This window comes from Paramisgurnus dabryanus, chromosome 4 (assembly GCF_030506205.2).
Source record: "Paramisgurnus dabryanus chromosome 4, PD_genome_1.1, whole genome shotgun sequence".
Classification (NCBI taxonomy): Eukaryota; Metazoa; Chordata; class Actinopteri; order Cypriniformes; family Cobitidae; genus Paramisgurnus; species Paramisgurnus dabryanus.
In genome coordinates, this window is record NC_133340.1 from 24,907,618 (window position 1) to 24,931,912 (window position 24,295).

General features: G+C 38.1%; 2 protein-coding genes across 2 annotated transcripts in view; both read right to left on the reverse strand.

The window, feature by feature from the left end:
• The window catches only part of herc3 (HECT and RLD domain containing E3 ubiquitin protein ligase 3), a 37,952-nt gene extending 17,534 nt beyond the window's left edge, over window positions 1–20,418 (reverse strand). The window contains exons 1-11 of the mRNA XM_065295343.2: window positions 20,280–20,418; window positions 11,128–11,449; window positions 10,222–10,381; window positions 8,930–9,006; window positions 8,259–8,480; window positions 8,080–8,171; window positions 7,681–7,811; window positions 4,258–4,412; window positions 4,080–4,153; window positions 3,555–3,679; window positions 3,323–3,382 (exon numbers count right to left, since the gene is read on the reverse strand). Coding sequence (XP_065151415.1) covers window positions 3,323–3,382; window positions 3,555–3,679; window positions 4,080–4,153; window positions 4,258–4,412; window positions 7,681–7,811; window positions 8,080–8,171; window positions 8,259–8,480; window positions 8,930–9,006; window positions 10,222–10,381; window positions 11,128–11,353 — 1,322 coding nt within the window. The 5' untranslated portion in view covers window positions 11,354–11,449; window positions 20,280–20,418. The remainder of the gene's footprint in view (window positions 1–3,322; window positions 3,383–3,554; window positions 3,680–4,079; window positions 4,154–4,257; window positions 4,413–7,680; window positions 7,812–8,079; window positions 8,172–8,258; window positions 8,481–8,929; window positions 9,007–10,221; window positions 10,382–11,127; window positions 11,450–20,279) is intronic.
• Window positions 20,419–20,952: 534 nt separating this feature from the next.
• The window catches only part of LOC135786268 (uncharacterized), a 34,355-nt gene continuing 31,012 nt past the window's right edge, over window positions 20,953–24,295 (reverse strand). Inside the window, exons 60-67 of the mRNA XM_073814602.1 lie at window positions 23,966–24,064; window positions 23,669–23,812; window positions 23,393–23,559; window positions 22,834–22,894; window positions 22,656–22,726; window positions 22,391–22,574; window positions 21,977–22,079; window positions 20,953–21,234 (exon numbers count right to left, since the gene is read on the reverse strand). Coding sequence (XP_073670703.1) covers window positions 21,023–21,234; window positions 21,977–22,079; window positions 22,391–22,574; window positions 22,656–22,726; window positions 22,834–22,894; window positions 23,393–23,559; window positions 23,669–23,812; window positions 23,966–24,064 — 1,041 coding nt within the window. The 3' untranslated portion in view covers window positions 20,953–21,022. The remainder of the gene's footprint in view (window positions 21,235–21,976; window positions 22,080–22,390; window positions 22,575–22,655; window positions 22,727–22,833; window positions 22,895–23,392; window positions 23,560–23,668; window positions 23,813–23,965; window positions 24,065–24,295) is intronic.

The following is a 24,295-nucleotide window of genomic DNA, read 5'->3' on the forward strand; positions in this document are numbered from 1 at the left end:
TTTCTCATTTTAATGGACTTCAATGGACCCCAACACATAACAGTTTTAATGCAGTTTAAAATTGCAGTTTCAAAAGACTCAAAATGATCTCAAACGAGGCATAAGGGTCTTTTCTAGCGATACTATTGTCATTTTTGACAAGAATAATAAAAATATGCACTTTTAAACCACAACTACGCCCCAGTGTTTACACGTGTGGAGAAAGAGGACCGTTCCGACGTTGTTGTATGTTGAATGATACTAATTAATGTCTTTGTGTCAGTTTATTGTTTAAAATGGTCCGCAAATGTGCGTTTCATATATGTAACATGTGACCTTTCGACGTCATTACGCAATTATGTAAGGTCGCGCTGGCGCGTCACAGGGCTGGACATAGACGAGAAGTTGTGGTTTAAAAGTGCATTTTCTTTTTCTTGTTAAAAATGACAATCGTTTCGCTAGATAAGACCCTTATGCCTCGTTTGGGATCGTTTAGAGTCCTTTGAAACTCTGTTGAACTGCGTTGAAGTGTTGGGGTCCATTGAAGTCCATTAAAATGAGAAAAATCCTGTAATGTTTTCCTCAAAAAACATAATTTCTTCTTGACTGAACAAAGTAAGACATCAACATTTTGGATGACATGGTGGTGAGTAAATTATTTTATTTACAATTTGTGGATGCAAAAATTCATTGTTTGCATGCGTGTACCCATAAATGCAAATGAGCTACAGCTCCTCACGCCCTTAAAAACAGACATTAAGTGCTTTTGGCTAAAAGTCTGGGACAAAAGTATCATTAGCCAAATTAGCACTACAGCACGCTAACAAACACATTTAGAAAAGCTTTCAGGTAAAATTAACCAGTAGTAGTAGTTTAATTATAGAGCACATTTTGAACAACAGGATGTTGTACCAAAGTGCTGTACACCCATACAACAATAAATACATAAAATAATAAAAACACATCATAAAAAAATCACATCATAAAAGAATATCACAAAACAATATACAAATGGAAAAGTCAACAATCTCAACTCACAGAGTTAACACTTAAGAGTAGGGCTGTCACAATGATTAAAAAAATCTTGTTTGACCTCATCGCGATGATTTCATATCACCACAATGATTGCCCATCTCTTTAAAAAACACAAGGGGGAGCTGCAGCGTCTGTATAAATGAGAATGTATCAGATGGCGCTCTTTAACTGAAAGTGCAACGTAATATATTGTAAACCCATTCAATACAGTGGAAAAACCCCATTTAAAAAAATGCTGAAAAATTTTGATAAGTCTTATGAACTGCCAGGTAAAACATGCATTTCCAAAACAGCAATTCCCAATTTAGGGAAGTGAAGGATGCTATTCTTAAGGATCTGTAAGGAATTTATTTTTTTTGCAGCCACTACAGACATGTGGTCCAGTACTAATATGACCTTAGTCTATTTAAGGCCTGTTCTGGTATAGTCCGTTTATTTGGATCGCATTGTTATTTTTTATTTTGTTTATTTCTTATGAAGAATTTGTTTTAGTTTTTGAAAAATATATTCATTAAATAAATACTTTTAAATATGTGTTATGTGTAGTAATATTTACTGCCACATAAACCTTGCAAAATACTTTATTTAAACAATCACAACAATGTGTGAAAATTAGTAGCTGTGGGCAGGGCTTTGTTTGTGTGATGTCACATTAACAAGAGAATAAAAACAGCAAATATTCTAATGAGACTGCTTAGGTTTAATAAGGATTAAAACATAAGGAGTGGGTGGATTTTAATAGGGTGGTTGTGTTCACACACTGCCAACACACATTTATGTCTTAACAACTCATAAAAGTGGATTTTGCATAATAGGTGCCCTTTAAAAATCAAGTTATACTTCAAATACATTTTCCCATCTATGATTTCTGTTATTTTAGTAATTTCTTAAGTGTTTGTTTTTTTTTGGTATGACGACTTGTGTGTTTTTGAGTCAAAGGGGATATTGGGCGGTTCCTTGGACCGCAGCTCCAACTCACGATTATTATGTGATGTCATTGGCGCAAGATATCAGTGGCCATTTTTGAAATATTTGGCTTAATTTTTGTTACAATTGAAGTATAGGGAGACATGTCGTGCATCTTTTTTACAGTTTTTGGTTTACATGTTTAAAGGTGGGGTGCGTGATCTCTGAAAGCCATTTGAAATCCCCTAAACAAACATGCCCCTACCCCAATAGAATATGGACCTTCTTTTAATAGACCCGCCCCACACATACGCAACCCAGGCAACGATGTCGGTTAGTAGACACGCACCTTACGGCTGATTGGCTACAAGTGTGTTTTGGTAGTCAGCCTGATTCCCTTTTCCAAAGTGTTTTTTTTTATCATGCACCCTGCCTTTAAAAAATATGTAACATTGATCTATGCCAAACATAAAGATTTGGTACAATCAGCTAAATATTACGGCCCTGCATGGAAATCATTCAAGGTAAACACAAACAAATAAACCGAACACAGTGTCTTATGTCTTATCTGTGGTTTCACAGGGATGAAGCAGGATCACACTAGAAACGTCAACACAAATCTGCAGGTGCGGTTGTGTTAACACACGCTTTCACGTGCACATACTGTATGAGACTGGACCAACATCTTTCTTCAGCTCCCTAATGTCTACATAAATCAAATCATCAACATATTACAGTACAGCCAATGATTGATCCCAGAACAGTTATTTTAACAGACCATTGAAGTGAAAGCATCTTTTATGCTTTAAAATCCAAATCATTTCAATTTAATTGATCAGGTTAAAGCTAATAAAATCAATTGATTCGATTGATCCGGTTCATTCAGATTTAACTCAATTATATTCCATCAATATAAACCGATCTCATCCCATTCAATCTGATTCAATTAAACAATGCACAATTAAATTTGTAAAAATAAAGCAGGACAGACAACAGACCAACAACAAATCTTTGTCCAGCACGATTTGGAAATAACTGTGTGCGGTATGAACGACTGCCAAACCCTAAGCCAAATATTCAAAGCGAAACATTACATCTAAAACCAAACTTTAACCTCATATAATACCCGAGACTAAATGCTAGCAACACCAGTTGCTGCTTATATAATGGGATAATCTCTAGAAATGTTTTTGGCCGTGGCACAGATTATCGACAGCATGGGATAAAGACAGGATCAAGCAGAACGGACTTCCAGTCTTGTTAAGAAAAGCAAAGTTCATACTGAAACATGCACTTTGCGATCAGGGCTAAAAACGTGACTGTCATATAAATGTGGCGGCAGTCCACCAGGTCATATCTTACGTACGACTGCATGTCAGGAAGATCTGAAATGAATGCTCACCTTTGGTCCAGGAAGCTGGCGTTCCAACACGCGGTTGAGGACAACAGGACTATGATGTCACTAGATGGGAGGGGCCAGCAGAATTGAAATCAGAATTGAAAATAAATTTTGTTCAATATGAAGTGAGTCCACATATTATTTCTCCATTTATGTTGCTTTAAACATTGTAAAATGATTAAACATTTGGTGAGCTCTCACTCCAGTCACGGCATAACAAACGTGACAAACTCACTTTGTGATGTTCGACTCGCTGCTGTCATGTAGTTTCAGCCTCCAGCTGTCCAGGCTCTCTGAACTAATCTGAGCGATGCTTTTGGTGGTGTTCATAATGCGAAAATCCTCAGGATGACAAATGCCCTGTTCATGCACACACAAATACACACAAACCATCAGAAATATAAAGAATAACATAATTGCGACACAAAACAAACAAGACTGAGTTTTAATTCCTAATTGTTCAGAACAGAAATCAGGAACATTAGAGAGCATGTATTTCTATTAACTTAGGTTAGAGCGCCCTCATGTGGACAGTGGCATGTACTGATGCTTTTTTATACTAATGCAGATAATTTCAAGGTTGTTTACTGTAGCTATTCATCACAGATAACCCAATAACGTCAGTAAGGATTGACTATGCACACACAAGTAATTCCCATGATGAACATACTGATTTGCATAACCGTATCAAAATGATGTGTGCAATATCAGCTGCGTTTTACAGCTGTGGTTATATTACTGTGATAAACGGCAGGATTACCTCCTTGTTTGACAACAAGAGAAAACACTGATCGCCCCCGCTGTGAATTTTACTGATGGTGTAGCGCTCTGCCCCTGCACAAATAACAACAGAAGTCATTTAAATAATCGTAAGTAATAAAGCTTCATTTAAAATTCTCATCAATCGACATAATTGCCTGACTGTCATCTGCACGTACTTGCGTGTGCATTTCCAATGCCCAGGGGCTGGATGTTGCGGACAGGCAGTGGACTCTTGGAGTTTCCTCTTAGGCCGGTGCCCAGCTGACCCTGAGCGTTACAACCGAAGGCGTAAAGCAGGCCTGTGGACGGCACGAAGGCCAAGGTGTGGTACCTGTGACACATACACACAGACATGCTGTTAAACTTGATATCTCATGTGAGTAGATTTTTAAACCTTTAGAAACTTATAGGCCTACTGATTTTTAATGATTACACTGATTAGATTAGAGCACATTTATTAGTACAGTTGATAGAAGACAGAGAGACAGAGAAAAAAAGGTATAGGGAAATAGACAGAGGGACATACAGATGGAGGGACAGAGGGACCAAAGGATAGAGGGACATACAGACAGAGGGATAGAGACACAGATAGATGCACAGATAGACAGAGGGACAGAGGCACAGATACACAAAGGGACAGATAGACAGACAGATAGATAGATAGATAGACAGGGGAACAGATGGACGGACAGATAGACAGAGGCACAGATAGATGGACAGATAGACGGACGGACAGGGGGACAGACAGACAGACGGACAGATAGACGGGGACAGATAGACAGGGGGAAAGATGGACGGACGGACAGAGGCACAGATAGATGGAGGGACAGAGGCACAGATAGATGGAGGGACAGAGAGACGGACAGACAGAAGGAGGGACGAATGGACTGACGGACCGATAGATGGATAGACGGACAGATGTATAGAGGGACAGGCGGTTAGACAGATAAAAGCCTGGATGAACGGACAGACAGACAGTCAGAGACATAGGCAGACAGAAGGATGGATAGAAAGACAGATAAACCGATCGACGAATAGACAGACAGACAGACAGACAGACGGAGGGACAGATAGAAGGACAGACAGACAGATGGACAGACAGGAGGGAGGGAGGGAAGGACGAACAGAAAAGACACTGGAAGACAGATGGATAGCTAGATGGACAGACAGACAGACAGATGGATAAACGGACAGATAAGATGGATAGAGGGATGGACAGACAGATAGAGGGATGGACAGACAGATAGATGGATAGACAGACAGACAGGGGGATAGATAGATAAAAGGAGGAACGGAAATATGGATAGACAGACAGGTAGACCGATGGACGGATTGACAGACAGATAAACGGACAGACAGACAGGAAGGAGGGAAGGATGGACGGACAGATGAGAGAAAAGACGACAGATGGACAGCTAAATGGACAGACAGCTTGATGGATAGAAAGACAGATAAACCGATCGACGAATAGATAGATAGACAGACAGACAGACAGACGAAGGGACAGACAGAAGGACAGGCAGACAGATGGACAGACAGGAGGGAGGGAAGGAAGGATGAACAGAAAAGACACAGGAAGACAGATGGATAGCTAGATGGACAGACAGATGGATAAACGGACAGATAAGATGGATAGAGGGATGGACAAATAGATAGACGGATGGACAGACAGATAGATGGATAGACAGACAGACAGGGGGATAGACAGATAAAAGGAGGAATGGAAGAATGGATAGACAGACAGGTAGACCGATGGACGGATTGACAGACAGATAGACGGACAGACAGACATGAGGGAGGGAAGGAAGGATGGACGGACAGAAGAGAGAAAAGACTACAGATGGACAGCTAGATGGACAGACAGCTTGATGGATAGACAGACAGATGGATAGATAGATAAAAGGAGGAACGGATGGCGAGACAGGCAGACAGAGGGACAAATAGATGGACAAACAGACAGACAGACAGACACAGTTACATAGATAAACAGATAAGATTGATAGATTGACTAACAGATAGATGGATAGAAAGACAGATAAACCGATCAACGAATAGATAGACAGACAGACGGACAAATGGACAGATGGAAGGACAGACAGACAGACAGACAGGAGGGAGGGAGGGAAGGACGAACAGAAAAGACACAGGAAGACAGATGGATAGCTAGATGGACAGACAGATGGATAAACGGACAGATAAGATGGATAGAGGGATGGACAAATAGATAGACGGATGGACAGACAGATAGATGGATAGACAGACAGACAGGGGGATAGACAGATAAAAGGAGGAATGGAAGAATGGATAGACAGACAGGTAGACCGATGGACGGATTGACAGACAGATAGACGGACAGACAGACATGAGGGAGGGAAGGAAGGATGGACGGACAGAAGAGAGAAAAGACGACAGATGGACAGCTAGATGGACAGACAGCTTGATGGATAGCCAGACAGACGGATAGATAGATAAAAGGAGGAACAGACGGCGAGACAGGCAGACAGAGGGAAAAATAGATGGACAAACAGACAGACAGACACAGTTACATAGATAAACAGATTGATAGATTGACTAACAGATAGACGGATAGAAAGACAGATAAACCGATCGACGAATAGATAGACAGACAGACAGACAAATGGAAGGACAGACAGACAGACAGGAGGGAGGGAGGGAAGGACGAACAGAAAAGACACAGGAAGACAGATGGATAGCTAGATGGACAGACAGACAGACAGATGGATAAACGGACAGATAAGATGGATAGAGGGATGGACAAATAGATAGATCGATGGACAGACAGATAGATGGATAGACAGACAGACAGACAGGGGGATAGATAGATAAAAGGAGGAACGGAATAATGGATAGACAGACAGGTAGACCGATGGGCGGATTGACAGACAGATAAAAGGACAGACAGACAGGAAGGAGGGAAGGATGGACGGACAGAAGAGAGAAAAGACGACAGATGGACAGCTAGATGGACAGACAGACGGGGGACGGACGGATAGACGAACAGACGGATGGACAGATAGATACAGCTAGATAGATAGACAGCTACGGGCCAATCAGACCAAACACGTTCATGGCAGCTGTAGGCATTTTTTTAAATGATTTTGTATGGGCACTGCAGTGAGCGTTATGCGTGCCGAACGCCTTGTGTTTTTTCCCGCCTGCCGCAGCACGCGCTTTTGAAGGTACGCTGAAAGCGGAAAAGCGGCCAACGCCATTCGCGTCTTTTTACTGCCCAATTCGAATGAGGGGAGAGGCGACCTTCCATTGTGGTGATGGAAGTTTATAGTTGTTTGGCACAACCGGACTGCAGTCACTTTCTACTGTGTGTTTGTGCAAGCGTCCTCTTTTTAAAGTTTCTGCTAATATGACAATTTGGTGTGATTGGCCTCTTAGAGAGAAAGAGGGACAGACAGACAGACAGATGGAGGGATGGATAAATATTAATCAATTCAGCCTTTACATAGCTTGACTTTGAAGTTAAATTTTATATTCATTCACTCTTTAGGAGAACTTTAAATAATAGCTTGCAACTTTACAGGAAACATACGGATGTTGAATTGTATATCTTGTTAAATGTGTACCGTCCACAGGCGATCTGGGACACCTCTGTGCCCATGAGCTCCATCACTCTGCGTGGAAGAGGTTCATTGTGGGTAGAGTCATGGCCCAGCTGTCCTCTTGAACCGTTTCCAAACGTGAACAGACCTCCTTCCTAAAGCAAACATGGCACACTTACAACCTTCCTGGTTCAGGTTTAAAAAAGTTTTCCTTACATTTTACATAATTTTACATTTAACCAGGATCGCAAACTTAAATATGGAAAAGTGTATTGCTAAAGAAAACATAGTCACACAGGGTTGCAATAGTAGGTGTTACTTTATTACACATCACTCTGGAATGCTTGATTCTGATTGGTCAGTGGCAAAAACCGGCTGACTGTACGTCATTATCCCTAACAAACTGTAATAGCTGTACAGTACCTTGGTTAACGCAGACGTATGTTCCTCTCCACAGCTGATGTACACAACTTTTTGTGACCTCAGGAACTTCACGTGGCAGGGAACAGCACGATCTATGAAATAAGGTGACACTATGTTACAATTGTCCTGATCTGTGATATTTGCAGCTATTGGTTACCAGCCCAGCGTGTGTGTTTTACCTTGCTCATCATTGAGTCCCAACTGCCCAGAGTTGTTTTTCCCCCAGCCGAACACAGCTCCAGAGAGAGACAGGGCAAAGCTGTGGTTCCCTCCGGCGCTGATCTGAGCCAAAGGAATCCCACCCAGAGATTTAAGAGGCTGGGGAGACAGAGAGCTCGGCTCTCCCTTCCCTAAACCCAGCTGACCGCTTGAATTCCCACCCCACACAAACACCTGACCGTCTGTGGAAAACAGGACCATGAGACCGGTGCAATAGAGATCAGGTTTATTGACTTAAAGGTGCAGTGTGTAATTTTAAGAGGGATCTCTTGGCAGAAATGCAATATAATCTACATAACTATATGATCAGTGGTGTATAAAGACCTTACATAATGAACAGTATTACTTTTATTACCTTAGAATGAGCCGTTTTTATCCCTTTTCATGAAAGTTACCGCTATGTTTCTACAGTAGCCCTAAACGGACAAAAAGATCTTTAGAGAGCGCGTTTCGTCACTACTGTATGTTGTCTCAAAACGATGACGTGTTTGTCCGGTAGCGGCTTCCGTAGCTTCACCTTGGTTCAAAAGGAGGGGGTGAGCTGTGCAATTCAAAGTCTCACCCCTAGATCCCGCTAAAAATCTACACACTGGACCTTTAATACAGATACAACAAAGGAATCTGCCCTTACCTTTTGAAAGTGCTATACAATGTTGGTTGCCACACATAACTTGTGAGATCCGATGCTCGCACAACTTTTTAATCAACCTAAATGGAAAACAAGAAGTTGATTTAGGCAAACTTAAACTACAATTGACAAAAAGAGTTAATTTTAATAAGTTTGAATATGTTTCGCAAATTTGTTGCTAAAAAGCCTGCAGGTTCAATCATGGTTGAAGACTCACGTCTTCAACCCATATAAATAAAATAACTTGCAATTTTAGGTTTCACATACTGTATGTTTCACATAGATGGCAATGGAGGGCTCAACGCAAATTTTTTTATACTGGCCAGTAAGGCAAACTTGCCCTGCCAAAATTTTCACTGGCCACAATAAAAAGTCAGTGTCACATATTTAAAAATAATAATTCAAAAGTCAAATATAATTCAGGGTTTCCCGCAGAAAATTTGTTAGTTAAGGTGGTAGGGTTGTGCAGGTGGGCGGGCCAAGGGCGTGGCAATCAAAGTGGCGGGGCGTATGCATCATGATAAAAATATTTTAATTTAAAACAATCAAATAAAACTCAATTTTGAAGAAACTATGACAGAAAATGAACACATACTAGATTATTAATGAATTAAATGTTTTATCAACAGGCTAGTTATCCTTCAGACAGTGACGAACCATGTCTTTCTCTCATTTCGGCCATGTGGCGTTTGGTGGAATTTTTTTTGGATGACCTAGTTAAGGTGGTAGGGTATCCCAGCATAGGTGGGCCGCCCGAACTGAAAAGTGCTGCGGGAAACCCTGTAATTGTATACATATACAACAGACATGTTCCAACGAAAAAAAAAACTGTAAACTGACAGCAAATTGTGCAAAATATTGCATCGTTTCTTTCGTCGTGTTTTACCCAAGTGAATGTCTGCTTCCAAGGTGTTAAATAATATACATTGATGAAAATATATATTAGTGACTGAGGGTGAAGCACTGGCCCGATCAGGCAAGTGACAATACTTTTTACTGGCCCGAACGTCTCTCACGCTTGCCCCGGGCCACCGGGCAGTCCTTTATGTTGAGCCCTGGTTTGATTTCACATTGATTTCAATCTTTGCCATAATCTTACTCAGTCAATATTAAAGATATCAAGGTTATATTTTCACATCATGTTCTTTACATTATGTCGGATGATTTTATGTAAAAAACAGTAAATCACAAAACGTGACTTTTTTGGGGTTTTCACAGGCAGGGTGACATTTCTGTGCAAACTATTGTATTAACTCTTATCACATTTGACTTGAAGGCGTCAGATAATGTTTCACCTGGGCACGCGGACGGCCTCCTCAGTCGTACCCAGACCGAGCTGGCCTCCATCACCGGAACCCCAGGCAAACACTTGACCCTGCTCATTCACAGCCAGGGAGTAAGTCTGACCACACGACACTCCAGCTATCTTCTGAGCATCCAGAGATCCAACCAGCTCTATACAAAACACACAAATCAACCATCAGACAGACACAAGGTCATATGACCCGGCCTTCATTTCATTTTGGACCTCGCCTTTATGTGACTCGGCTGTGGTGGCATAAAAACAGCTTGTGCCAGTGAAATATGTGACCTTGTTTAACATCAACATACCGCACGTACCACATCCGATCTTATAATTTCTCATCAAATTTGAGCTTTAGTGCCAGCTTTTGAACGAAAGAGAAAGCAAAAAATCCCCTTTGGTGTGTGTGGAGGTGGAACAAAGGCCTGTTTAACCAAAACACCATTACTTTATGTTTACTTGTATTCAGTACCATCTGAATCACGATATTTTCTCCTTCATTCAAACACACCCCTAATAGCAAAACCTACATATGCATAACACAGCTTCCTATTGGGCGAATGGCACCCAATAACACTTATTAAAATGTACATGTATGAGACCTTTAGGATGCTTGTAATACTAATAGTTTCCCTACAAACCAGATTAGCAACCTTGGACTGAAGAATCAAAGTGCATTCTGGGTTTGACCCAAATAAACCTTAATAACATAGTCAAGCAAGCAATCTTGTGACAGGACTGCCCAGGTCACATGATCAGGTCATCATCGCTGGCAACAAACAAATGTTACACAACATGACACTGGCAAATTCACAATTTGAGCTTTAATGTTAAAGTGCCATGTTGCTTATACATTTACACATCAGTCAGACAGAAAGTCAATCCCTAATATTTCTACCTGGTCTGGATCCTCCTTTGTCATGACCCAGCTGACCGTAGCTGTTGGAGCCACACGTGTATACGCTCCCATCATGCAACAGGAAGACCGAGTGGTGGCCGCCGCACGCCACCTCTTTAAGACCCCTCCCGTCGAACACGCAACAGCTCCTCGGTTCGGCGACGGGCACCTCGGACGGCCCGATTCCCAGCTGACCCTGAGCGCTGCTTCCCCAGCACAGCATCATGATTCACACATAAAGGGAGACACAGGTGGATAATCCGAAATAAGGAGGAGCTCCTAGGCTATACAGCCTTGCCCTCGCCGCCTGTACATGACGGACCTGGAACACAACAAACAGCATTAGACGCAGATTTATATTGGGAGACATTTTACCCATAGAGACCCACAGAGACCATTTTCCATGAATATTACATTTGTGGCAAGCAGTTGAAGATGAGTCTAATGTAGAGGAAGCTAATGTTTGGATGTGATACAGTTTGTATAAATTACCCAAAATTTAACTTGAATTTCAGAGATGGTTTCTATTAATTTATTCATCCACTAGATAAATTCTGTGCCACGTGTAAAATTGAGCATGCAAATTCATAAATAGGTGTGTTTCAATAGAATAAAATCAACTACTGCACACATAGCCAGTACATTTTTGGCTCTTGATAATAATCCATCCAACAAAAACGCTGTGTGCAATGTTGTTTTAATACTGAGCAATCGTACAGTAGTGTGGCATGAAACGGGTACAATAATGGCAAGTCCTCAGAAACAACTTTTAAGTGGGCATAAAACACATATTAAGCAAGCACATCCGGAAGGCATTAAACAGACATTTGATATGCAAGATGAAGCCTATCTTTAAAAAATAGCAAGCTTTATACCAGGACAGCATCACTGATGCTTTTACAATAATAAAATATATTTTCTGAATATTATTAAAGTAACAAGGACAGCAAGATAAATAGAAAATGAGGATATTGTAATATGCTATGGCTATGCGATATTGAAGAACCATTCGGTATGCTATATAGTATAATATTGGATATGTGGTGCGATATTTCTTTTCTAAAATCAGTTTAAATTCTATATACAATAATAATATTTAGTGATGCACCGATGTATCGGCCGCCAATATTTATCGGCCGTTTTTTGATTAATTTGAAACCATCTGCATATCGGCAATAGCACGAGAAAGGCCGATACCGATTGTTTATTAATTAACTGCATAAAGAAATCAATTATATGTAAAATAAAAAAATAATTTGATGCAGAAATAAAATAGCTAATAGACCAACTGTATAGTATTGTATACAAGTGTTTAATATCTGTATCGGCCAGAAGTTGTCTGTTTGAATCGGTATCGGTCCAAAAAATCATATCGGTGCATCCCTAATAATAATAATAATAATAATAATAATAATAATAATATATAACCAACATATGCTTCATATATCCGGGGGAAAGGAAGGATCACAACTTATAAAAAGTAAACAGTAATGTTTGACTGTTGCATAAAACAAATCATATCAGGGCTAGCGACGTCCCGGGGCTATTGTGAATTCCTGTCGGGCTACCAAAATGTATCTCCGCCCTGCCCGTCGGGCTATCTTGGGGAGGAAATAATATTTTAATGTTTTTGCTTTTTCTCAGATTTAGTTAGGTAATTATATTGTATGTATTTCGGCGACCTCTTGTCAGTCATTATCCTCACGTAACAAGTGAAAATGTGAGGAAATGAAGTGAAAGCATAAATAAACCCATCCTTTAATGTGCACGTCTGAAATGCGCACGACCGTCTGCACGCGCTTCTCCCGGCTTCGCTCTTCACAAGCACCTGCTTGCTCGTGCTCAGCGCGACCTCAAGTCATTTAAAAAAAAAATTACCTCAAATACTAACATTGTTTTAGCATTTCTTCTTTCTTCAGGTAGTAACTTAAATATGTGAGAAGGAAAATATATTTGAGTGATTTCCGATCGCTTCGACACGTCTACGCTATTAAGAGAATATGAAGTTATAAGCTTTTGATAGGTGACTAAACAGCAGTGGTAAGATATGTTTACCTAAAGCGAATAGAATGTGTGTTTGTCATTTTGTTTTACCTCAGAGTCTAACATTCTAGCGAAAATAAACGGCTATGATAAGATCTGTTAACCTAAAGGGAATTAAATGTTTATTTCTTTTTAATAAATATCTGTTTTAAGTATTCTATATTGTGTTTAAGTCACTGGTTGTTGATATATATGATAAAATAACATGTTATCTAAATACGATGTGTTGATGTATTTTATTATATTTAATTAAATTAAAAATAACCTGTTATAATACATTCATATAATATTTCAGTAATATAACAAATCAATTATTCTAACGTTAGGGGAACGTTAAAATAACCTAAAAATAACTTTAGGGGAATGTTTATTTTCTTTAAGAAAACATTCCTTGCTATTAACCAAAAACCTTGGAAAATAACATTCTAGAAACCAAAAACTAATGTTAGGGGAACATTTTGGGTACCAAATTGTTAGCTGGGATGGGCAGAAATAGTTGGCTTACATGGAAATCCAGGATTTATCAATATTCTATATTAAACAGTGTATTTTTTATTCGGGCTACTTGTATTCATTTCGGGCTACCAAAAGTGAAAGAGTGCCTGCCCGAAGGGCTACCAGGGACTAAAACATTTTGCGAGCCCTGCATATATTATAACAATGTGAAGAAACAAACAAAAAATAAATAAATATCAACTAATATATCCATGTGCCATATCCGCATTGACCTTAACCTTTGAACATAAGTTACGTTCTGAAGTTTTAATATTAAATTGCTAATTTATCGCAAACCACTGCACGTGCATATTGTGGTATGTTTTCTCAATATTACAATAATTTTAGTATGTCGAGCCGCCATGCAATATTCATATAATGAATATTTGGGATAACTGGATGATTTTTTTTTATTCTGTCATCATTGTGACGCAATTCAAAATAATCACACAGCATGAGTTCTGTTGTGTTTTGTGCCCCGTTTGATTGCTAGGATATAATCTGCGCTAATCATCAGCTGTTTTTTAAAAAAAAAATCGGCCAATGTGCGATAGTGGGGGGATGCTTTTATCTGCCGATAACGATTATAGGCCGATATATCGTTGCATCAGTAATTTAATGATTCATAAAGTTACATATAGTCAAGATTATGTTTTCTTTACCCAAAAAGAAGATTGGTTATATTAATGTAAGTTTAAAATATATATATATATATATATATATATATATATATATATATATATATATATATATATATAATTATTTAATTCGATTTTACAAATTTATGCTGGGTACACACCAAAAGGCAATCGTACTGATTTGGGCCGATTTCCCGCCCTTTCCGACAATACTAGCTATGTCCCGAAACATGTTTAATATTTACGATCAGAAATCCTGATGTGTGGGGGGAACCTCGAGGACAAACGTGTGCAATGCACACGCTCTTGAGATTATCACGTGAAACTAAACAATATCCTATCAGAAAGTGAGCTGAGGGAAAACGAACCCATAACAACTACAGTCATGGCACAGCCCAAAGTGAGATAGACATCAGAGATGTTCAAAAGCACATTTTATGTCATTTCTTTATACCTGTTGTTCGCCATGTTTGTTTACTGTGAAGTCATGCTTGGCCGCGAGAGACATCGCAAGATCTCCGTGAGATTTCTTGTGTTCACAGTCGAGACTCTGGTTGAAAATCTGTTTGTGTGCGGTCTTTGGCACATCATGGTACACCACACACTATAACTTCAAAACGGTTAAATGTAGGATTTTTTATCCTCATGTTTGTGGTCTTTCACATTTTGAAAATCTTATAAGATGTCAAAAATCTTTTGGTGTGTATCCAGCATTATTTGCAAATCAGTATCATATCGCATATGGCATTGTTAGCAAATATATGTTATATTATTATCACTTCCGCCGACAGGGGTGGACAAACGGGTCTGTTGTCCCGGGCCCAGGGTGGGGTGGGGCCCAGAGGGGGGCCCAGAACTGGAACCTATGGAATAATTGATCAATAATAAAGAAAATATTTGATTAATTTGATTTGAAGTTCAGTACGCTCAAAATGTCCGGTCAGACTCAGCACAAGTCCGGTGCTCAGAAAAGAAAAGAAGAAAATATAGGCCTTATAGAGGAAAATAGAATTCCTAATTATCCCCGTTAGGAATCTGTGACCGCAGATATAGTCACTGCATCGCGTGTGTTTAGAAGTCTGTGCTGTTTGCTGTGAGGTTTTTATGAGAGAAAGCACAAACTATTTAATATGTAAAACTTGAATTTGAAATAAAACTTACCGCGGAGAAGATAATGAATTCGCTATCGTCTCTATTGCTAAGTGATGCGAAAATTATTTATAATTTCAAATCCGTTTACAAGATAAATATACATTGTGTTGTTAAACAGATGAAATTATCTTGATATAGGCTACATTCATTATAAGAAGCCTTTTCTTTTTACTGTTACACTGTAGACAGTAATATATGTAATTTATATTAAACTCTATGGTTGTGACAGCACATTGTCCATTATCTGTTGGTTCATGTTGGTCCAGTTTAATTCAGGGTAATCCTTTAATAAAATGTAATTATAAAATATTTTATTGTTTCGTAATATTCACAGCGCACATTCTCTCAGATCGTTTTAAAACATTTTTAATTATTCTGCAAAATTCCGCATAGATTCTGCAAAAGAAATCCGCAGAAATAGAAAAAATAACTCCTTACACAGATTCCTTACACAGCTGTACTACTCTTGCAGCAATTAAAGCAGTTCAGATTTGTTTTAAATGGCAAAATAGTTATATTTCTTTTTTTATTTACATTTTAGAGTATTTTTGTTTGTTCCAACAAGCGGTTCGCAGCCGACAGCAAGTTGACGACATGTTTGATGAATTGAACTCTCAGATCAACACTTCACTTGTCTATAATAACAACTATATAAAATATATATTTTCAGCATATCACAGTGTTAGTTTAAACGTTTATTATCAACACACACTATTTTTAAAAAGCGTAGGCAGGTTGCTCTGCTGCTCGCAGCTGCAACGGGTGCAGAAATAAAAAAATGAAAAGGGCTATAGCTACAAAACTAAACGAAATAAACATGAAACGAATAAACATGCAACCTGCCTTATCTTACAACTTCGCTATGCATATATATATGTATTATAGATTATGTCTTGGATGCTGTTTGCATAGATTATGCGCAGTTTTAATCTAGTCCTCCATTAATATTTTTTACCGGTGAGCTGAAGGTCCTGCTTTTAAATAAGCAACAGCTGCATTGTAAATGTGTGGCTGGCTGTGCTTATAGCGGACTCGTGCTATAGTTAAAAGTCTTACTACGTTTGTTTTGCAATCATCGTCTGTCAAAATGTTATTTTAATTAAATTGAAAAATATAAAAAGATGAAGAAGCCTAAATAAGCCCGAGGTCCGCCCGCGTATCAGCTGTGACGTTAAAATTGGCCGAAACCCGACCTGAGGGGTGTAAAAAGGTCGGGTCGGGCTTGGGCTGAAATGCAGGGCTCTACCCTCAGTCGCATTCATTGAGAAAAATCTAATGCATGCTCATCATGAAAGCTCTTTACAAAATAATATCCCTCTGGGCTTTTGGTTCAATTGGCGTGCATGTTTGGAGAAATATTGATTGAGTTTATATGTTTACTTCAAATTTCTAAAGAGAGGAGTAATATTTATTCAATATTTAGTCCAAACACAGCATAATATTAGCTGAAGTTGTTTTACTGATATTTCCAATAGTCTGTTCTAGGGCTGTCAACGAATATTCTAAATTCGAATATATATTCGAATAGTAAAAAAAAAACGAATTTCGAATATGAAAATTAATATTCGAATAAATTATTATTATTTTTTTTAAAGCCCGCGGTAGAGGCGTGGCTGTCTGCTTTGTAAGTGGGCGCACTAATGCGCCTGGTTCAGGGACAGGTCACAGTAGTCACACTGACGCGTCTTGCATGGAAGATGGCAGAAAGTCGACCGCAGCAGAGAAAGCGATTTTAACCCCCAAAAATCTAAAAAGCTATGTCTGGAAGTACTTTGGATTTTGGTCGGTTGGAGGTAAAATTGTTGAGCTGCGAGATAAAGTTGTTAGCATACCATTCGACCACGTTAGCAACATGATGTCACATCTCGAAAATGTGCACCCAAATGAGCATGGCATCTTGTACACACTGCATATTTTACGGGACTGACAATTGCATTCTACAACCGCATTAACTCCCGCAAACTGCAGTGACAACCGCATTTACAGAAACTTTGCATAGCCTACATAACCGAAATGAACAACTAGTTAATAAAGTGTTTAAACGTGCATCATGGACATGACAGGTCTCTCTTCTGAAGAAATAAATTATTACAAGGGGGAAAAGTCTTCTGTATGCGCGGTACAGAAAATGACAGAGGCACAAGCGTTTGCTGACTAGTGTTGCCAGATCTTGCACTAAAAAAACAACGAACAAGAAAAATCCAATAATAAACCGAAATAAATCCAAACATTTTACCTCAAAGATCATAATATTGGGACTGGCACCTTCACATTTTAACAACACCAAAAACTTGATCGCTTCATGAGCCAAAAGCCATAAACGGTTAAGCGCTAAAATGGTATGTGAGTACAAAAAAGACGAGGACCTGGCAACACTGCAAGAGCGCGCGCAGCCTCACAAATGGGTACAATACACAACGACACGACGGAGGTTTATTGCAAAACATAATGCTGTTAAACTATTTTCATCAAAGCTGTGAGTGATAAGCATGTGAGACGGCAGACCGTTGCTATGGTTATCTCCGTGTCAATCATCATATTTTCACATTTAAATGCGGTTGTCACTCCTGAAAGTTTGCAGTGTGTACGAGACCACAATGTGTGGAACTCCAGCTAAACAGTCACGTCTTAACACTTTGCATCGGCCGCCACAAGCTATTTGTCTGCAACACAACAAGAGGTCATAACGGAGAAATTAATTTCGTTCATTTGTAAGGACATGAGACCGATCAGTGTCGTGGATGGAGCAGGCTTCAGGGAGTTTTGTCATGCAATGTAACCGAGGTACCATATCATTTTGATGTCTCTTGATTTACTTGTTTTGTGTATGTAATATACGTTGTCAAATATGTTTAAACACTACCTATATAAGTAGTTATGTCTCTTTATATTAATTTGTCCTGTTATTGACGTAATGCGTCGTTTAACGTCGTTAACGTCGTTGCAAAAATGGGCAACCAGATATTCGAATAGTTCGAATATTCGTGGGTTTTTTAGGGAGAATATTCGAACGTCATTTTTGAGCAATTTTGACAGCCCTAGTCTGTTCATAATTCATACGTGATTATGATATTTTGTTTCAGTATACAGCGTCAGTACACTGAAACAAAATGATTCATTGAATTTAATCCGTTTTTTTAAGGTAAGTGGTTGCAATCAATTTATTTAAGCTACATTTAAACAAAAGTTTTATATTTTATTTTACTTTACTAATCTTTTTGTTTAAATGTAGCTTAAATAAATTGATTGCAACCACTTACCTTAAAAAATGTATTAAATTCAATGAATATTTTTTTTCAGTGTACTACATTTAAAGGTGCAGTGTGTAAATTTTAGAAGCATCTAGTGGTGAGGTTGCAAATTGCAACCAACGGCTCAATCCACTGCTCACCCCTCGCTTTTGAAACGCATAGATAAGCTACAGTAAAACATGTCATCGTCAGAGACAACTTAGTAAAAAAAGTTTGTCCGTTAAACGTTTCTGTAGAAACATGGCAGCACAAAATGGCGACCTCCTTGTAAGGGGACCCTCTGTGTATGTAGATAAAAACGTCTCATTCTAATGTAATAAAAACATAACGGTTCATTATAAAAAGGTCTTTATACACCCCTGATAATATAGTTTAGTATATTATTTTGCATTTCTGTCAAGAGATCCTTCTAAAAATTACGAAAAGCACCTTTAACTAAATGTTTTATACAATGTATAATATGCAATATTCGTGGGTCCTGAATCTGATAATGCCAAATCTCTTGTTACCAGTAAAAAGTAAGGGGTGGGGGGGCCCTCTAAGATTATCTTGTCCCGGGCCCAGGCAAGACTGTCAGCTGGCCTGATTATTATTATAACATATTGAAATGATTATAGGCCAATATATTGTTGTAGCAGTAATTTCTATGCTTCAGAAAGTTACATATAGTCAAGATTTACTCTGTCTTTACTCAAAAAAAATTGAAATGTTTTATAATGTTTTATAAATGTAAGTTTTTTTTATTATTATAATTTAATTTGATTTTACAAACTTTTTTGCAAATCACTATATCATCGCATATGGCATTATTAGCAACTATATATTATATTATATTATATTATTATTATTACATATTGCATTTTTCTTCAATATCGTTCACCACTAGTAACTAACCACACTCTTTCAGAAAAAAAAGCTGTCATTGGGGCGTTACCTTTTCAAAAAGTAAACATTTGTACCTATGCTACGTATTAGGAGCTTTTAAATGATACCGTCCCAGGGACAGCTTCTGCACTTTGTTTTAACAGTGCATGTTTTTTGGGAGATTACCATTTGCATTACCATAGTTTGACAAAAACAATATCATAGTTAAAATATAGTTAGGGTCAGGACGATATTTCATTTGTGATTTACAATAGTTTGGTTAACTATGGTTAATATAGTAAGACAAGGTAAATGTGTGATTACTATAGTTTTATTACAAATACTAACTACTATGTTTACTGTAGTAAAAGCACGGATAATCTTCATAAGGGTTTGGAAACACAATCTGACATCAGCATGTGGGTGCGATATGTCTGACGAGATCGGCCTGTAACAACATTACAGTCTCGTTTTCCTACTCAAACACCTAAAAAGCAAGCCGTTAATCACATAATGTAGATATAATGCAGAAGTCATCGAGTGATGTTACTGAATAAACTCAAATCCTCGACCTGAAATTCGCGACAAGTATAAACTGACACCCATCACACTGACAGTCGCCAACTATCACGTAAATAATGTCCTCGGTCCACGACAGGTCAAAAATAAACACGCTCTTATATTAGTCAGTTAAAACAAAGAGTGTTACCTGGTCAAACGCATGTCGTCTCTCGTTTGTTTTGGTCGTATATGTTCACGAAATGGTTTCAGTTTAACGGTTCCGATAAAAATAAGGAAGTTACGCTTCGGGTTATTACGTCACGGATCACGTGACTCCTGTCAGTCGAATGCGTACCGTACCGTGTGTGTGGCATTGTTTATAAAAGAAAATATTTAAAAAATTTAATAAGGATTTATTTCAAATATAACATAAAATAACAGGGATAAAGACAAACATTTTAATATATTAAATACATATTCGGATTTTAATATTAAAATAAAATTTGAATTAAAAAATGTAACACATCACATAACTTAATATTTAAATAAATTAACAAAAAAACTTGACACCCAAAGATTATCTACTACCATCTACTGAAATAAAAGTGTAAAATTCGAACAAAAAAATCCTTCTAATATCAGAATAATTCTACTTAATAAACTCATTATTGTTTATTACAAAACAGCTTTTACAAAAAAATATTGGTGACAATATGCCCCGTGATTATTCCTTACTTTTTTAAATAATAATATCTATACTTATAAACAAAGCTTTGTATACTGTTGGCTTTTAAGTCAAAATGTTAAATTCCCTTATTTGTAAGTCATTTTGGTTTAAAGAATCTGCTAAATTAATAAATAAAATGAAACGAAAAGACGTTTAAGCCAAACTCATTCACTTTTGTAATGCAACAGAGGACTACAATTGAGATCAGGTGGTGTTCCCCAATCTCATTCCTCCCAGAAACCCCTCCTGTGGTTAAGGGCTTCAATGAGTTTCTCCTCAAGTGTTGCTTTGCTCTGGTAAACAGGAAGCTCTAACAGGCTGTGGCAAGTCAGGGCCTGTGGTAGATGTTCCTGAGTGGAGTTGAACAGATCTCTTACTCTCATCTTCACCTGACTCATACCCAGAATGGGAACTCGCTCAAACCCTGTCAAAAACACTGAGGAATAGAAAACATTGGTTAATTTAGTTATTGCTTGGTTATTTAAATCCATTTTGTTTGATGCACTAATGCAATATCACTACCCTAAACAGTCAGATACAGATCTATAGATCTAGATCTATAGTCTATACAAATATAGAAGATATCTGGTCTATGAGACCCATCCTCTGATGGCTACTTCCAGCAGGATAATGCAGCATGTCATAATGCTTGAATCATTTCAAATTGGTTTCTTGAACATGACAATGAGTTCACTGTACTAAAATGGCCCCCACAGTCACCAGATCTCAACCCAATAGAGCATCTTTGGGATGTGGTGGAACGGGAGCTTCGTGACCTGGATGTGCATCTCACAAATCTCCATTAACTGCAAGATGCTATCCTATCAATATGGGCCAACATTTCTAAAGAATGCTTTCAGCACCTTTTGAAGGATGGATGCACTTCTTGGGGGTTTTAAAGGACACTACACTTTTCTACTTGACTCTTCTGTAGTTACATCGTGAACTAAGACCGACGGAAAATTAAAGTTGCGATTTTCTAGGCAGATATAGCTAAGAAAGTCAGATGTTGCCTGATCCCTGTTTTCCATCGTTAAAAGGCTTGGAAAAGCAAGGACATTTACTAAAATAACCCAAAATATGTTCGTCTGGAAGATGATAGACATATGTATCTTGGATTGCTTGATGGTGAGTAAATCATGCGGTAATTTTGATATTTGGCTAACTAGTTAACTTACATAGGAAGGCCTTCTTTTGGTTTGATGTCAGTTCTTCAAACACCTCCCAAAATGAGATTATGGTCGTATGCTGGGCATTAAACAATCCTTCATAGGTGGCGTTCTGTTGAAATACAGTATGTGGGTCATTGTCAAGAGACTTTGTACACAGTTTTTTTTATGAAATACAAAGATACATAAATTTAGCTTGAAATAAAATGCTATGTAGCTGAAAACAGCCAAAAATGTTTTTGTCCAATATTTTTGTCAAATTCCAATTATTCCAAAGATTTTTCCCATTCAAGATTTTTATGGAATTTTTTTTTTTGCTTAACACAGGGTACAAAAATATGTTGGCTAACTAAAGCTAGTATAAAAAAATTCTACATCCATCAAGATTATATTAGTTTTTTAAAAATATGTTTAAGGCTTGACCTGTTTGAGTACGTTCCAGTCATAGTTTTCATTGCCCAGCAGCACCTCTCTCAGCTCCTTAGGTTCCAACATCTCCACCGAGGAACTGTCGCACCCTTTAAAGAAACCTCTCCTAAACTCATCGAACGTCTCCTCCACGGACTTATTGAAAACATAATCCACATACTTGTCCACAAAGTCTGTTCTGTTGCGAGATTGTAACAAAATGTCATTCATTTCAAATTCATTTGATGTATTTAATTATAAAATTACGTTTAAGACTGACCTGTTGTAATTTGTGATAGGTTTTCCTGGATTAGTCGGATCCAATTCCACTACAGTTTCATCCCACTCGATCTTATGTTTAGAAAATAAAAGGTTTTGTTACAGCCTTTTGTTTAATATCCTTATAGTTTAACTAAAGAGGTAACAAGGATACAACATAAAAACTAAAACCAACCAACCGTGAAGTTCATATCCATTTCTTCAACATTATCGCTGTAGTTGAGAGCATACTCCAAACTCCTGTGGACATTAAACGTGGTTATTTAAAGGGACAGTAAGTAGGATTGACCCCCATCTAGTGGTGAAATTGTATTTTGCATTCAAACGAACAGTGCTCCCTAGCGCCTCGCTTTTCCAAATGCGTGTTGCAACTACGGTAGCCGTTATAAACTCACTGATCTCCTTGTCTGTTTCAGCTGGTTCACGTGTTCTGAATGAAAACGCATTGTGGAAACGCGTTGGTAGGCTAGTGCTTTTTGTCCCTCTCTGCTATTATAGTTTATCAATACGCCGGAACGACATGGAAGCCTCCTTACCCGTTCAATGTAAGCAAAGAAAAGAAATTCTAAGCTTACAAAGAAAAGTCAGATCATCGGCAGAGGTCATTTGACACCAACGAGGACATATTTATGAATAAAGACATTGATTTTGATTAATAAAACACTTAAAATTCTACTTACAGTCCCTTTAATAAACTACATTATTTTTCTATCTATAGGGTAAAATAAAAACACTCACCTGCCAAGAACTGGGTCAAACTCCCTCAGGTCTTCAAGAGATGGTTTGACATTGAAAAGTTTCTTGAACAAGGCTAAAGGAAATGGCAGGTGCACAACACAACTGTTGTTTAAGGCCAAGCCGCACAAAATCCCAAACAGGAAGTAATTATCTTTCTGGACACTTGGCTGGTGTAAACGGAATTAAAGAGAGACATCATGTAACACTTCACAGTGTGTAACAAAGTAATGTATTATATGTATAACTTTTTTACAGTATAATAAGTCGTTGTCTTGCCTTTGTTGGGAACCACATCATAGTTTTGTTGTCATTGTAAATGAAAAACTGTGAATCTGGTTCACGCAACTCCTTAAACGCGTTAATGAAAAAGTCTCTCTTGTTAACTTCTGATCTATATGTAAGATCCTCAGCGTAATAGACCTAAAGCAAAGAAGATTGATTTTATGCATTTGGTAAAAAAATGTCATCCAAAGCACAGTACATCTAAGTGGGCCCTAACTAAATATTTATGTTAATGGTTAATCTTATTCATTTCTTTAAATGTAATAATGTAAATAAATAATCTTGTTTTACCGACAGCCATCCTTTGAGTTGTTGATCAGTGGCTGTTTTCAACTGATTGAAGCAATCTTCCAAAAGCGCTGTGCGCCTTAAGGTCAAGGTAAAAGTCACCTGCAATTCAAGTCAGAGCGATTTAAAACATTTGTTTTATCATGCCTAAAAGCTGCTGTGTGACAAGGTGTACAGCTAACAAGCTTAAAAACCCAGAAATATGTTTTAATAAGCTGTCGAACCCAAAAAACGAGTGTTTAAAGATACAAAAGTGGATGGCAATTATGTTTCCCTCCAGTGGGCGTAGTTCTAATACTATGAAAATTTGCTTGTATTCACTTTTGTGGCTTT